Genomic DNA, 12,996 nt, shown 5'->3' on the forward strand with positions numbered 1-12,996 from the left:
CTAGAAGAGGCTAGATAGAAATGGCCAAGCAGTGATTAAATGAATACAGTGTCTGTGTAATTATTTCGGGGCATAAGCCAGCCAAGCAGCTGGGGTGCTGGGGACGCAGCCCCACCGCTCCTATTACAACATGGGTGTAGTCAGGGGCAGAGTGCTGGCTCAGTACACGAGTCTTGGGGTCCATAGCTAGCGTGACAAAATTAAAGAAATCAAATTGTGTTGTAGGATTTTTTCCCCCCTGAGACAGGAGCTTTGGAGCCTGTCCTGGAACTAGCTCTTCCAGACCACACTGACCTCAAACTCACAGAGATCTGCCTGCCTCTGCCTCCTGAGTGCTGGGATTAAAGGTGTGCACCACCACTGCCTAACTCGTATTGTGGGATATCTGTACACTGTGTGAAGATGTGTTGCTGTGATTGGTGTAATAAAAAGCTGAACAGCCCATAGCTAGCCAGGAGACATAGGCGGGATTTCAGGGAAGAGAAAGGAAAAGGAAGAGGAGGAGGAATCTAGGCATACGGGAGATACCAGGAGACATGGAGAGGAAACAAGAGGTACAAGATAGAAAGGAGGTAATGCCACATGATAGAACATAGATTAATATAAATGGGTTAAGTTATAAGAGCTGGTTTGGAACAAGCCAAAGCTATAGGCCGAGCTTTCATAATCAATAAGAAGTCTGTGTCGTTACTTGGGTGCTGGTTGGTGGGACAAAGACTCATTACAGAATTCTGATGCTCACATTGGTTGACCCTGGTGTTCTTTCCAGTTCGGCCGACTCAAAAGATCCTGGCTGAGCACTCACTTACGTTGGGTGCTGACCTGGTTTGGGCACTGTAGATGCTAGGCACGCTGAGTACATCCGGAGTGGCCGCCAACATGCACTGAGGCTCTCTGGGTAGGAGGATAGGCTGCTGGGCCTAAGGAGCTCACAGCAGATGTAGGCAGATGTACTCAGGCGCACGGGTAATGGTGGGTGAGCACAGCAGAGCTACGCTTGAAGCGATTAGCGCCACAGAGACCAGAATGGCTTATTTCTCCTGGGTCAGGGGTCAGACCTCAGTGATCTGCCCTGACAAGCAGCAGTTACCTTAGCTTTGACAAAGGCAGCCAGGGGCCCCTTGCCCAACTCAGAAGACACCTTTTCACTGCTGCTGAGAGAAGGAGCCACCATCTGCCCAGTTGTGCGGTCCACATAGATGAAGTGCACCAGGCCTGGGAAGTCCTCTAGATAGGTGAAGGCCGGAGTTAAGGGGCTTAAACGCCAGCAACAGTGGGGACAGTGGGGGTGCCTCGTCCCTGGTCATGGGGTTTCAGATCTACACAGGTGAGGCTTAGGGGACCACGCTGCTCCTTAACACAAGCTTCTGCCTCCACTAAGGCCCAGGGATCTCATTTTCCCTTTCCCTCAGCTCTCACCCCTCCTTGCATCCAGGTTCTCGGCACCTGCAGGTTTAATATAATCTGCATCCTCCGGGAGGGAAGATGCCATGTTCACAGCTGGGCTTTCCAGCAGCAGCACACACCTTGAGGCTGGTGTGTGAACACAGCCACTTGGCTGACTGCCCACCCCTCACCTGAGAGGTTGGAAACATCACATCTGAGAGGAGAACAGACTCCCACGGAAGGGCAGTGGCTTATGGGTAAGCGGCCTTGTAGCTTCCTGCTCCTCCTCTTGCTTAAGACAAAAATCCCAGAGACAGCCACAAGAAAAGTTGCTTCGATCTCCCTGAAGACCAGTATAAACAAAACTAGTTCCTATAATGCACAGATGTGTGCAGATGTGCGTCTTGGAAACGGCACACATCTACAGTAGGTCTTCCCAGAGCTTTTGCTTGCCACTGCCCTGTGACCATCCACGGAGCTCTCAAAGCAAGGAGACTATCCTGGAATAGCACTGACGTTCTGCTGAATGGAAAACATGGAACAAAGGTCCCTGAAGACTTCTAAGATAACCCTGGAGCTGCGGGGATTCTGAGATTTCAGCCGTGGGCTATCGCTATAGATGGGCACATGGGGCGCCATGGCTGGAGAAACCACATCTAGCTTTCCCTGAGGTCTTGCACCCCGGAAACTCCGGGCTTTCTCGGGCTAGCTGAGGCAGGCAGAGGATATGACACCATGGTGACGTTCCTCCGGCTCTTCACCAACAGGAAATCCTTCCAGTCCAGGAGTCGCTCTCTGGCGAGGGAGGAGACTGGAGCTAGGTGGCTGTGCAGTGCCCTGGCCACCTCCTGCTCCCTCGTGTAGGTCACCTGTACTTACTTCATGAGTTTCTGGACTTGGTCCAGGAGGTGCTGGGGCAGGTGTGGGCCTCCCCTGCTGGGGGCAGTGGCCAGGAAGCTGAGCCGGTAGATGGCACACAGTTGTCGCTTCAGCTTTGCACAGGCCTGGAGCAGCCTGGGCAGTGATGCCAGAGAGAGAAACACAGAGCCTCTGGCGACACACCCTTATGGCACGGGAGGTAGCTGCCGGGCTTTCCCGAGTGGTGTTCTTTACCACGCAGCATCTCCTTGAGCCACAAACCACACCATTCTTCTAAGTGGGAATGTGACTTGCCTTAGGTGGCACCTGCTCAGTGCTGCATCAGGTACAGCCGAGGCTTCCGTCTCGTGTCAGGTTCTCATGGCCCTGGCCTTCATTCCTCTCCAACCTCCCATGGTCTAGCCCCAGCTCCCCGGCACTCCCTTTCTGCCATTTGTAACTCCTTGATCTTCTGTCCCCAGGGCCTGGGGGGCCAGCAGCTACCTCTGAACAGCACCCCTTCACCCCAGTGTGGTTACTCACTCCCAGGATGATCCTGCTTCACTTCTAGAAAAGGCCTTGGTCTTAAACTCCAGCCAGGAGCTCTGTAAAGAAGGGTAACAGGTCTGTTCCGAGTGGTGTTCTGCAGGGAAGTCCAAGGGAGACCCCGCCTACATCCTGACGCTCCAGGTACACCTGCCTTCCTGCAGCCAAATCTGGCCTTATGGGCAATCACTTAGCAGGGCATGAAGTGAAGGTCACATGGCCTTCACAGGCACAGACATGTGCCCATCAGAGGGATTAGTTGAGTACCTCTGGGGAGCACAACAAGCTGGGGGACTGAAGAGAAGTGGGTGCTGCAGGTGGCCTGAGGATGGGTTGGGGTAGCCTCAAGGGATTGGCTGACTCTCTCCAAAGTGAGAAGTCAGCACTGTAACAGTTGTGAGCCACCACGATGCCCAGGGCACCTAGGATACCATGCTGTTCAATGACAAGCCACCATGATGCTCAGGGTACCTAGGATACTGTATGTCTGCTGACAAGGTACCATGATATCCAGGACACCTAGGATACCATGCTGCCCACTGACAAGCCACTACAATGCCCATGGTACCCTAGGATACTATGCTGCCCACTGACAAGACACCATGAGGCAAAGAGTACCTAGGATACCGTGCTGCCCACTGACAAGATGCCGTGATGCCTATGGCTCCTAGGATACCATGCTGCCCACTGGCAAGTTCTGTTCCAGAACTCTTGCCACAAGGAGGGCCTTGATGGGCGCCCGTGATGGTCTGATCACCGAGTTTCCTACATGCTCCGTGCTTGGTCTCCATGCAGTCCTACACTCCATGAGGCCAGCAGGGAGTGGGCCCCATGATGGGCAGGTTCTGGCTCCACTGCTCACGGGCTGGCCACTCTTGGCTACAGAACGACTATCTAAGCAAGCCCGTGCCCTGTCTAAAGCACTGGGATTACAATTCGAGTTCTGCCAAATTTCTCTAAAGAGGTTCCGAAAATGTCAAGTCCAGCTATTCGGTTTTTAGCGTTTAATGAGGCAACTAGGGCCACAGACTGAGGCAAACATGGACGGGAACCAGAGCTGTGTGCCCCTCATCTAACTGGGGGTGAAGGTGAACTGGGCCCACTGCCAGTCCCGTCTCTTCTCTGAAGCCGGGTACATGCAGCGTCCGGGTCCTACCTGAATCTCCTGCCCAACTCGATTCTTGATAAACTTGTCCATCTTCTGGCGCAGGTCTCCAACGAAGGGCTGGGACCGCAGGGCACTTCCAGGCTCCTGACCCTCCTTCAGCTTCTTCTCCAGTAGGGAGAAACCATCCAGCAGTTGGTACAGGACCAGGGCCAGTGAAGTGTTGGAACTCTGCCAGGGAGAGTGGATGCCAGGATGGAGTGGGGCAACCAATCAGAGGCCAGCAGGCCCCGAAATTTGCCAGGGTGGGACTGCAGCTCGGTACCTTGGTCAGCAGCACCATGGTGATGCCCGGCCACAGGGGCAGGCAGTACATGGTGTGTGGCACTAGGGGACAGTAGTTTTCTTTTACATTGGCATCCAGGAAGATCCTTCTGGGGCTGGGAGTTTCTAGGGAGGGTGGCACTAGCCCCTGGAGGGCGTCCTCAGCTGTCTGTGGAGGAGGAAGACCTGTCAGTGTGGTGGAAGAAAGGCCCAGGCTCTTTTATAACTTAGGCCCACCTACCCATGGCTTTTGTTTCTTGCTCAACCTATATATAAGTCACAAGGAGCAAACATGTCTAGCTTCCCTACAACCCACCCAAGAGGTCTCCATTCTCTCTGCTATCTGCCTCTTAACTTCTGCCGGGCTGTTCTGTCCAATCAGGATTGGATGCCATGATGGGTGGGGGAGGTGCGGGGGCTGAGTGGGTGGGTAGTCAGGGGCCATCTGAAGAGACAGAGCTGGGTGAGGAAAGCTCTGCCTTCAAGGAGAGGAAGGAACTTTAACATGCTTGGTATTTCAGTCACCCTCAGAACATTCCAAAGGCCCTCCATACTGGGGAAACTGAGGCATAAAATAACTGTATGAACAGGACTCCAGCCTGAGGTGGGGGACACAGGGGCTCTGCGTGCTAAAGCAATCTTTTAGAGAATTAAAGAAATCATTAGAGATACCACAAACATTTCTCTGTAAGGAGGTCATTCTAGTTATATACAATAGAAAGTGGGAGCCATAGGCTGATTGTTCTGGGAGCTGCTGAACAAACAGTAACATGCGCATGGATGGATCTCCAAGCACCCCCATACGCTAAAGGGCCCTGTGGAGACAGGAGAATGCCTCAGTAGAAAGGACGATGAAGTACAGTGGGCGCCAAGTGTGAAGAAGAAAAATGCACACAGCATGCACACATCGTCACACAGTGTGTGTGTGTGTGTGTGTGTGAGCGTGTGTGCAAAATAACAAATGACTAGAAGGAGAGCTCTAGAACATTCTCCATCTTTGAGGGGGGACTGAGTGACACCCAGTCTCTTCAGTACTTGACTTTGGTTATTTCTCACATCTAAAAATAAGAAAGATATCTAGACTTCAATTTTTTTTAATATTTAAAACTTAAGTTGGACTTTCATTTCCAAGAACGTGGGGGAGGCCATCTACCCTGCTTTCCCCAGCCCTGCTTCCATGCTGAGCTGCACTAGGGAGCCTGAAGGAGACATGGTGCAGCACTGGCTGGTGGGGTCATCCAGAAGGGAAACACCAGTCCTCGGCATCCCAGAGCAGAGGTGCCCAAGAGGACACAGGAGACTCACCCGGAGAGCAGCGGTGGGTGGGGTGCCACCATCCAGCCAGAGCAAGCTACCTGCCACAAATGAGAACACAACTAGACACGTCCCATCTCCCACGCCTGCAGTTTAGGGGGTCAAGTCATTTAGCCCACAGCACTGGGCATGGCAAGGCCATTTCCCGTGACTGTAGTCCCAGAAAGCCCAGAGCTCCCCAGTGCTAACTCAACTCTGCATTTGCAGGGTAAAAGCAATAGGGACAGAAATTTCCTGCTGGAACTGGCAGCATCTGGTGGGGGGCACATTCCTCAGACCCTCCCTTGGCCTCCACCCCTCCTTGTTTCTGCTCTCTGTTCCTTCAGGTGGCTCTACGCAGGAAGCAGCACCCCCCCTCTGCTCAGTTATTCACACAGGAAGCTGGCTGAGCACCTATTGTGTGCGGGGAACTGAGCTTGATTTCCATCCTACGGAGCTTGCCAGCCTATTGAAGCTACTATGTATTTGAAATATTGCATGTTTGTAGTATTATCCTCTCTTGCACTTCATTGCAAATAACCCTCATTTATAAGCGCCCTCCCCTCTCGGGTGGCCATGCTTCAGAGCTATGCATAATGTCCTGGCGTGTTCGCACTCCCGTTTACAAATGACTCGCAGGGCAGCCATCCATTTGTAAATCAGGTGGTTGGGACCCAGGGACGCACTCGCTCCATTTGTAAGCTGGGGGTGCTGTGCTCGCCAGAACATCATGACTGCCACTGAGGCACACAAACCTGGCCACCCAGACAAGGGGGTGATGGTGGTACCGGGGGGGTTATGATGGACAGGGAAAGATGGTAACGTGGTGTGCCGTGAAGGCCAAGGACACCCTAGGTCATGGGATAATTAGTGAAGCTGAAGCTGGCTGGGGACCCTCCCCACGCCCCAGAAACAAGCTCAAGCATATGAATCATTCTGTAACTTCAGGTCTCCCAGGTGCCCTGAAGTCCAGCCCAGACCTAAGGCCCCGAAACACCTCAGTGTGAGCAACTTTAACCATATGTGACAATCACTTGGGGTCCTTTGTAAGTAAACCCTGCACAGCTCGGCCTAATTAAGTCAGAATCTTCGCACAAGCTCCACTAAGGCGGCTTGGGAAGAGCCCAGGGAAGCCCAGCTGCAGGTGAGGCTGGAATCACTTTCCGGTTCAGTGCACACCACAGGTCCCCTTCAAGGCACACAGGGCTCACCTGTGCCCAGGTCTGAGCACTGACTCAGCTGTGCTGAAGCTGGCTAGGGCTGCTAAGTGCAGCAGGGCTGAGAGGCTCTGGTCCAGGGAAGGTACACAGCCACAGTCCCCAGTGTGTCTCTTCTGCAAAGCCAGCCTTCTGTCCTGTGGGTGAGCCATAGGGTCTCTCCTTTTATCCTAAGATCTCGGTTCTTTCCTGGTGATGGTGACAGCCTAGCTTTTGGCTTATCTCCTCCTCTAAGCAATGCTGTGTATTTAAATGTCAATTTGAATATTAATAGTGTTAACAGTACATTTTTACTACTTACTCACAGATCTTGGAAAAACAGGTAAGGTTAAAAAAAACCCCACTGAAACTGGATATTTACACTCTAAAATGTGCTTGAACCCAAGTGGTCTATTGTTTAACTTACTAACTTAAATATTAATTGTAATGAAGAGAGAGGAGGCAGAGAAAACACACAGATGCAGTTGTAAGTGAAGTACACAGAGCTTTGGGGACCCATTTGCATGATCTTAGCAGTGTTTGGATTCAAGCTGGGGTTGATGGGGAGGGCTGCCCACAGAGCTGAGTAATACCAGTCAGAGTGTGTGTGCTCAGCCTTTCACAAGCCACGAGGACACACTAACTTCCAAGATACATTCTCTAGGCTGCAGACTGGCTTCTGCCCCACGATGCCACCCAGCCGCTCCATGGGCTTCACCTGAACTCTGCTCGCCTGGGGATGGAGCAGGTGTGAAGTACTCCTCAGTGAAGGAGACGCTGTCTGTGTCCTGGGAAAGATGTCACACCAGATGAGGGCCAAAGGCCAGGTGGCTTCTTCCAGCTGCTCTGGCTGAGCCTGCTCTCCCGGGGAAAGTTGGGAAGGCCTGGCCTGGACGGAGGCAAGATGGGGCTGCCCTCTTTCCTCCCAGCACCCAGCACGTACCGTCTCCTCAGAACTCCTGGTGGGGCCTGAGGTGCTCTGGCTTCTAACCTGCTGCACTGGGATGTTTTGGCTGCTCAGGGGCCTCCTCTGGGGGAAAGACTGTGAGAACACCAAGGTAATGCAAGGCTGATCTGGCTACTCCGACAGCTCTGCCTCCCAGCTCTTTATAGAAGCCCTCCTCCCTACCATGCTCTGTGAGCGAGCCTGGGGACATGGCCCTCCAGCTGTCCAGGGCACTCTGATCCTGGAAATTCTGACATGTTGGTATCTGAACCAGCACAACCTGGTACCGCTAATGACACAATCACGTGGCAAAGCTAATAAGATGCTAGGCTCTATGTGGCCTGTCTCCTTTATCACTTAGGTCCCTGCATAAATGACACCACCATGTTCCTGGTTTCCCCACTGCACAGAGAAGGAGCTCCAGGCTCTAAGATGGCAAGGCTGGAGTGCTCAGCTCAAACCAATAAGGGGAAGATCTAAGCATCGAACAGGACCGACTCCCCAGATCTGCACAACCTCCAGACCGCCCTTTCCAGAAGTTGCCTCCCATCTTAGAGTCGGAGGACAAATGCCACACCCCCCCCCCCCCCCCGTTCTCCTTGTGCTGCCCTGAGACCTGAGGGCTGTAGTCGTCACTGTCATCCTCTTCTGTGGAGTCTTGGGTGGGCTGGAGGTCCTGAACAAGAAGGATAAGCGCCAGGAGGTCTGCCGGGCGCAGGGTGCTTGCACCGTGGCTGCAGAGACAGGGCAGGGCAGCCTGTGAGCATGCCACTTAAACCTTGCTGGAGATATACAAGGTTTAAAGATTAGCCTATCAACTGGTAAAATCAAAGTTTTACATATATAAACAAAAATTAGCAATAGACTCTAAGCATTGGTTAGAACCAACCCCAAGAAGGGAGTGGGATGAGGTTTGAGACCCGAGCCTGGGACAGGTCTGGGCTGTCAAGATCCTGCAGACAAGGGTCTGAAAGGGTTCTGGTTAAGGTCAGGGCCCTGGGGTTACCTGGAGTAGAAAGCCAGCAGCTTGCAGTGCACAAGCAGAAAGGCATGCAGGGCCTCCTCGCTGCCCCGCTCGGGGCTGGAGTTGACAGCCTGAACCACATGCCGCTCAAGCGTCTCGATGCTCAGTTCACAGAGCTGGGGGTGAATCAGCCGCTCCACTGCCTAGCCAGGGATTGGCAGCAAAGGAAAGCATGTCAGTGTGTCAGCCTGTGTTGGAGGCTCCATTCCCTCAGCCCATTGGGCACTAAACGCTAGATGCCAGGTATGAGAAGCCGGGAGACTAAGATGGGCGATGTCAAGTCTGTGTGGTTCCAGGCCCTAACAGAGGAAAACAATGTACAGGAAACACGGAAAATCAACTGTAGCATGTGCCAGCCAGGAACACGTGACACTGAACTAGAGAGAAATAGCCGAGACCCACTGACATAGTGTTCGAAGAAATGTCCCTGAGGAGATGACTTTTAAATGGTTAGCGAAGGAACCAGAAAGCATGCCAGACAGAGCAGGGAAGAAGCAGGAGGCAGTGGCTACAAAGGCATGAGCTAAACAGGCAGTCTGGAGAAGTTCTGTCCAAACGAAGAAGGAGAGATAAATCCTATGAACAGTTGAAACGTTTCTCAGGGCTGGCAAGATGGCTTGGCAGATAAATACGCCTGCTGACAAGTCTGATAAACCAAGTTTGGCCTCTGGAGCCCCACAGTGGGAGGAGAGAACTGACTCCTGACCTCTGACCTCCACTGGCATGCGATGGCACCCGTGCATCTGCCCACACTCACACATACATACACACACAAACAAATGTAAAAAAGTGAAAAGATTTTCACAAGACATTATCAACATAATATAAATGCTGAAGTACAAAGGCATTTTTCATCAGATTGTTGTGTCGTTATCAAAGCCTGGTTACATTACACACTCATCAGAGCTGGGTCTGGACCAGCTGCACCTCAGATATTCAAGAGCTATGAGTACATTATGCCGAACTAGACACGAGGGTTCCTGAGACTGACGGATGGCCCATGTCACCGCTGAATAGTGAGGGAGGTCGTCAAGACGGACATGACAGAGCCTCCAGGTCTGGCGGGTTTGGGGAGGGGTTTGGATTTCATCTTCACTGCATCAGGCCTCTTCCTGCAGCAGCCTTTCCTGGTGCCTAAGAAAGAGCTGGCCACGCCATCTTTTTGCTGCCACAGACTTTAGAGGAGAGGGTAATACGGCACCAGGCCACTCTGCTGTGTGTTTAGAGTGTATGTATGTTTGGTTTCCTCTCAAGAGCAGGGTGTATCTTTAGGCACCACAGAGTGGCCCTTCTTCTGGCACACAGTAGGTCCATTTCTTGGCAGAGGGAATGAGTGGGGCTGAAGGAGGAATGCTTTCGGATCCACTTCCAGTTCACGAAGAGTCTCACTTGCTCTTTAGCGTAGCCTGAACTGTTTCACCAATCAGCTTTAACGTCTACACCACCTGTGAGAGTTCTTTTCTAAATCTGCCTGGTCATTTTCGAATCTTTTACAATTTCTATTTGTTGTGTTACTTTCCATATCTTCAATTTTTAAAAAGATTTATTTATTTATTATGTATACAGTGTTCTGACTGCATGTATGCTGCATGCCAGAAGAGGGCAGCAGATCCCATAACTGATGGTTGTGAGTCACCATGTGGTTAATGGGAAATGAACTCAGGACCTTGGAAGAGCAGTCAGTGCTCTTTACCTGAGCCCCGTCTTTAGAAGTTTTATTTTGTATTTTATCTATAATTCCAACTCCTTGGTATCCAAACCTGTTGGGAATTGATTGCCTGATGTCCTGACTCTCACTTATGGTAGCTGAGTTTCTTGTGTATCTGACTGTCTTTAACTATGAGCACATTTTACACACACACACACACACACACACACACACACACACACACACACACACAGAGAGAGAGAGAGAGAGAGAGAGAGAGAGAGAGAGACAGAGAGAGAGACAGAGAGAGACAGAGAGAGAGAAAGAAACACACCCACCCACCCTCTAATTTAATAGCTCACAGTATCACTGGGTACTTGTTAGAGCTGAAACTCCACAGCACCTGTTCTGACTCGGCTGAACAAGAATCTGGTGGGTGAGGATGCCCTGCCCTTCATGATCATTCTGACAAATGTCATGAGTGAGATCCACAGAGGGACCCTGTGTTTGCCCTCAAGGGCGTGGAGGGGATGACTGACCAAAGCCACCTGCCTTGCCTCCTTTTTCTGCTCACTGCTGTCCATTTTAGTTTAAGCTCAATGTAGTTTTCTCTGGGATGAATGAGGTCAAAGAGGCCATTTTCAGAAGGTTCTGTGATTTATCGTGAGCCCTAAATGGCCTGAAACTCACTCAGAATCTAGTTGCTCACTGTGGGAAGGTGCACTGGAGTACCTTGGGCAGAAGGAACAACAGGACAATTGGGAGAATTTCGGGGTCCACCTATCCTCTTGCCCATTATGGCCAAAACATGGTCTTGCAGCTGGACACCTCTGGTGACCCGTCACCCCTGAGGCCTGACACCCCCGAGGCCTGACACTCCTGGGTCCAATTCACCTCCACAGCAAAGCCCTGCTCCTGTTCCCGCAGGTGGCTGTATGTCCCCAGCAGTCTCTGGAAGTGCTTCCACACTCGGGCACGCTGCTCCAGGTCAGGGGGGCGAAGCCTGGGAAAGAGCCAGGGAGAGCAGGGGTCAGTGGAAAGGGGTCATCTCTAGCCCTGATCCAAAGACCCTGTCCTGGGTCAGCATCAGAAGCCTGCGGTGAGGCCAGCAGTGCACACAGAGGCTGTGAGCATGGGCAGGGAACAGAGCTCAGGCCCAGGGGGAAATGTTTTATTCCTGGGCTCCTTCTCGTATAGATATAGAAGCCCACCTGGGGGTGGGGATGCAGCTCAGATAGAGTACTTGCCTAGCATGGGTAAGGCTGTGAGTTTGATCCCCACATTGAAATAGATAATCAATCAATCAATGGCAGCCAGAAGGAGGCAAGAAGACACCTGCATTTCCTAGGCTTCTGATCTACACAAGGCCCTGTAAACAGAGAGTCTGGCCTACACTCAGGGTTAAACCAGGGGTATTAGCCCCGCCACTGTGGCTGTGTTAGGTAGCCATGGCTACAGCTCTAGTCTGTGTCATTGACACCACAGCCTCTAGGGCTAACACGATCTATGAAAACAGTGCTGGCAGATCCAAAAAGTGCCTCATTGATGCACATGTGCTCACATTCCTGCAAAACTCACAGCATTTCAAACCATGTGACTTTTCCATTCATGAGAGCGAACCAAGCAATCTCGATTCAAACTCCTTTGGGTCTGCCTTTCAACCCACCCTTCTCCATGGTCCTTTCTTGCTCCATGTACGGGGTGAAGTTTGATACCACGCTCAGCCACTGAGGCTCTGAGTGTAGGCCCAGTATGTCACAAGGTTGGGGGAACTGCGCATTTTTCTGCAGAGAGTTTAAACAGCGTCACTGAGAAGTCAGAAGGGAGAAGCTAATGACAGAGCACTGGCTCTGGGAGCGCCAGGCTGGGATGCTGCCACTAACACACTAGGTGGCGCTGGGGAGGTTGTCTAAAGTCTCTGCCCAGTTTGCCCATCCACAAAAGGAAATCAGAGTGGATGGTCACCAAGGCCCTTCTGGGCTCCGCTTTTATAGCCCGACTCAGCAGAGGACCTGATGAGACCAGTGACTCACTCCTTCCGGATGAGCTGGCCGTCCACAGTCACCAGCCCGAAGTGCACCTCGAACAGGTACTTGAGCACACACAGCTTCCTCCGGAGGTCCCCCTCGCTCTCACTGTGGTCTCCATTGATGGCGATGAACAGGCACTCTCCAAACTGTGGGCAGTCACAGTGTCAGTTGGTCCCCTGGGGACTCCCTTGGCCTTCCAGGTCTCAGGGGATAAATACGGGGAGGGCGAGGCCCAGAGGACTCTCTTAAGCTGTAGATTCTGCTTCCCAAAGAGCTGTACAGTCCAAGGCAAGAAAGAGGCACCCGGGCTCCCAAGGACTGGACAGAAGTGGACCGTGGGTGCACTGAGGGCTGCAGGGCCATGCACTTACCAGATGCAGGACATAGAGGTGGCTGCCATTTTCTGTGGAGAAGCTGGTGTATGTGTCTGAGAGCTTCTCCAGCATCGTCATGGAGGAGATGATGACTGGGGCCAGGAGGGTGCTGAGCTGGTCCTCCAGTGCAGGGAGCTGCAAGGGAGCAGACAGAGCAATGCCTGCCCTGTGGGGATGCCTGCCATTCGGACACTGCCTACCCTGCAGGGATGCCTGCCATTCGGACACTGCCTACCCCGCAGGGATGCCTGCCATTCGGACACTGC

At 52.4% G+C, this 12,996-nt stretch overlaps 1 protein-coding gene across 1 annotated transcript in view; it reads right to left on the reverse strand.

Moving 5' to 3' along the window:
• The window catches only part of Hps1 (HPS1, biogenesis of lysosomal organelles complex 3 subunit 1), a 32,475-nt gene that overhangs the window by 5,406 nt on the left and 14,073 nt on the right, over positions 1–12,996 (reverse strand). The window contains exons 4-17 of the mRNA XM_005352312.3: positions 12,728–12,865; positions 12,360–12,502; positions 11,221–11,329; positions 8,661–8,821; positions 8,271–8,388; positions 7,652–7,750; positions 7,427–7,496; positions 5,525–5,574; positions 4,221–4,388; positions 3,947–4,126; positions 2,788–2,849; positions 2,266–2,400; positions 2,116–2,181; positions 1,091–1,235 (exon numbers count right to left, since the gene is read on the reverse strand). Of these exons, the coding sequence (XP_005352369.1) occupies positions 1,091–1,235; positions 2,116–2,181; positions 2,266–2,400; positions 2,788–2,849; positions 3,947–4,126; positions 4,221–4,388; positions 5,525–5,574; positions 7,427–7,496; positions 7,652–7,750; positions 8,271–8,388; positions 8,661–8,821; positions 11,221–11,329; positions 12,360–12,502; positions 12,728–12,865 (1,644 nt within the window). The remainder of the gene's footprint in view (positions 1–1,090; positions 1,236–2,115; positions 2,182–2,265; positions 2,401–2,787; positions 2,850–3,946; positions 4,127–4,220; positions 4,389–5,524; positions 5,575–7,426; positions 7,497–7,651; positions 7,751–8,270; positions 8,389–8,660; positions 8,822–11,220; positions 11,330–12,359; positions 12,503–12,727; positions 12,866–12,996) is intronic.

The sequence above is a fragment of the Microtus ochrogaster genome, chromosome 8 (genome assembly GCF_000317375.1).
Source record: "Microtus ochrogaster isolate Prairie Vole_2 chromosome 8, MicOch1.0, whole genome shotgun sequence".
Classification (NCBI taxonomy): Eukaryota; Metazoa; Chordata; class Mammalia; order Rodentia; family Cricetidae; genus Microtus; species Microtus ochrogaster.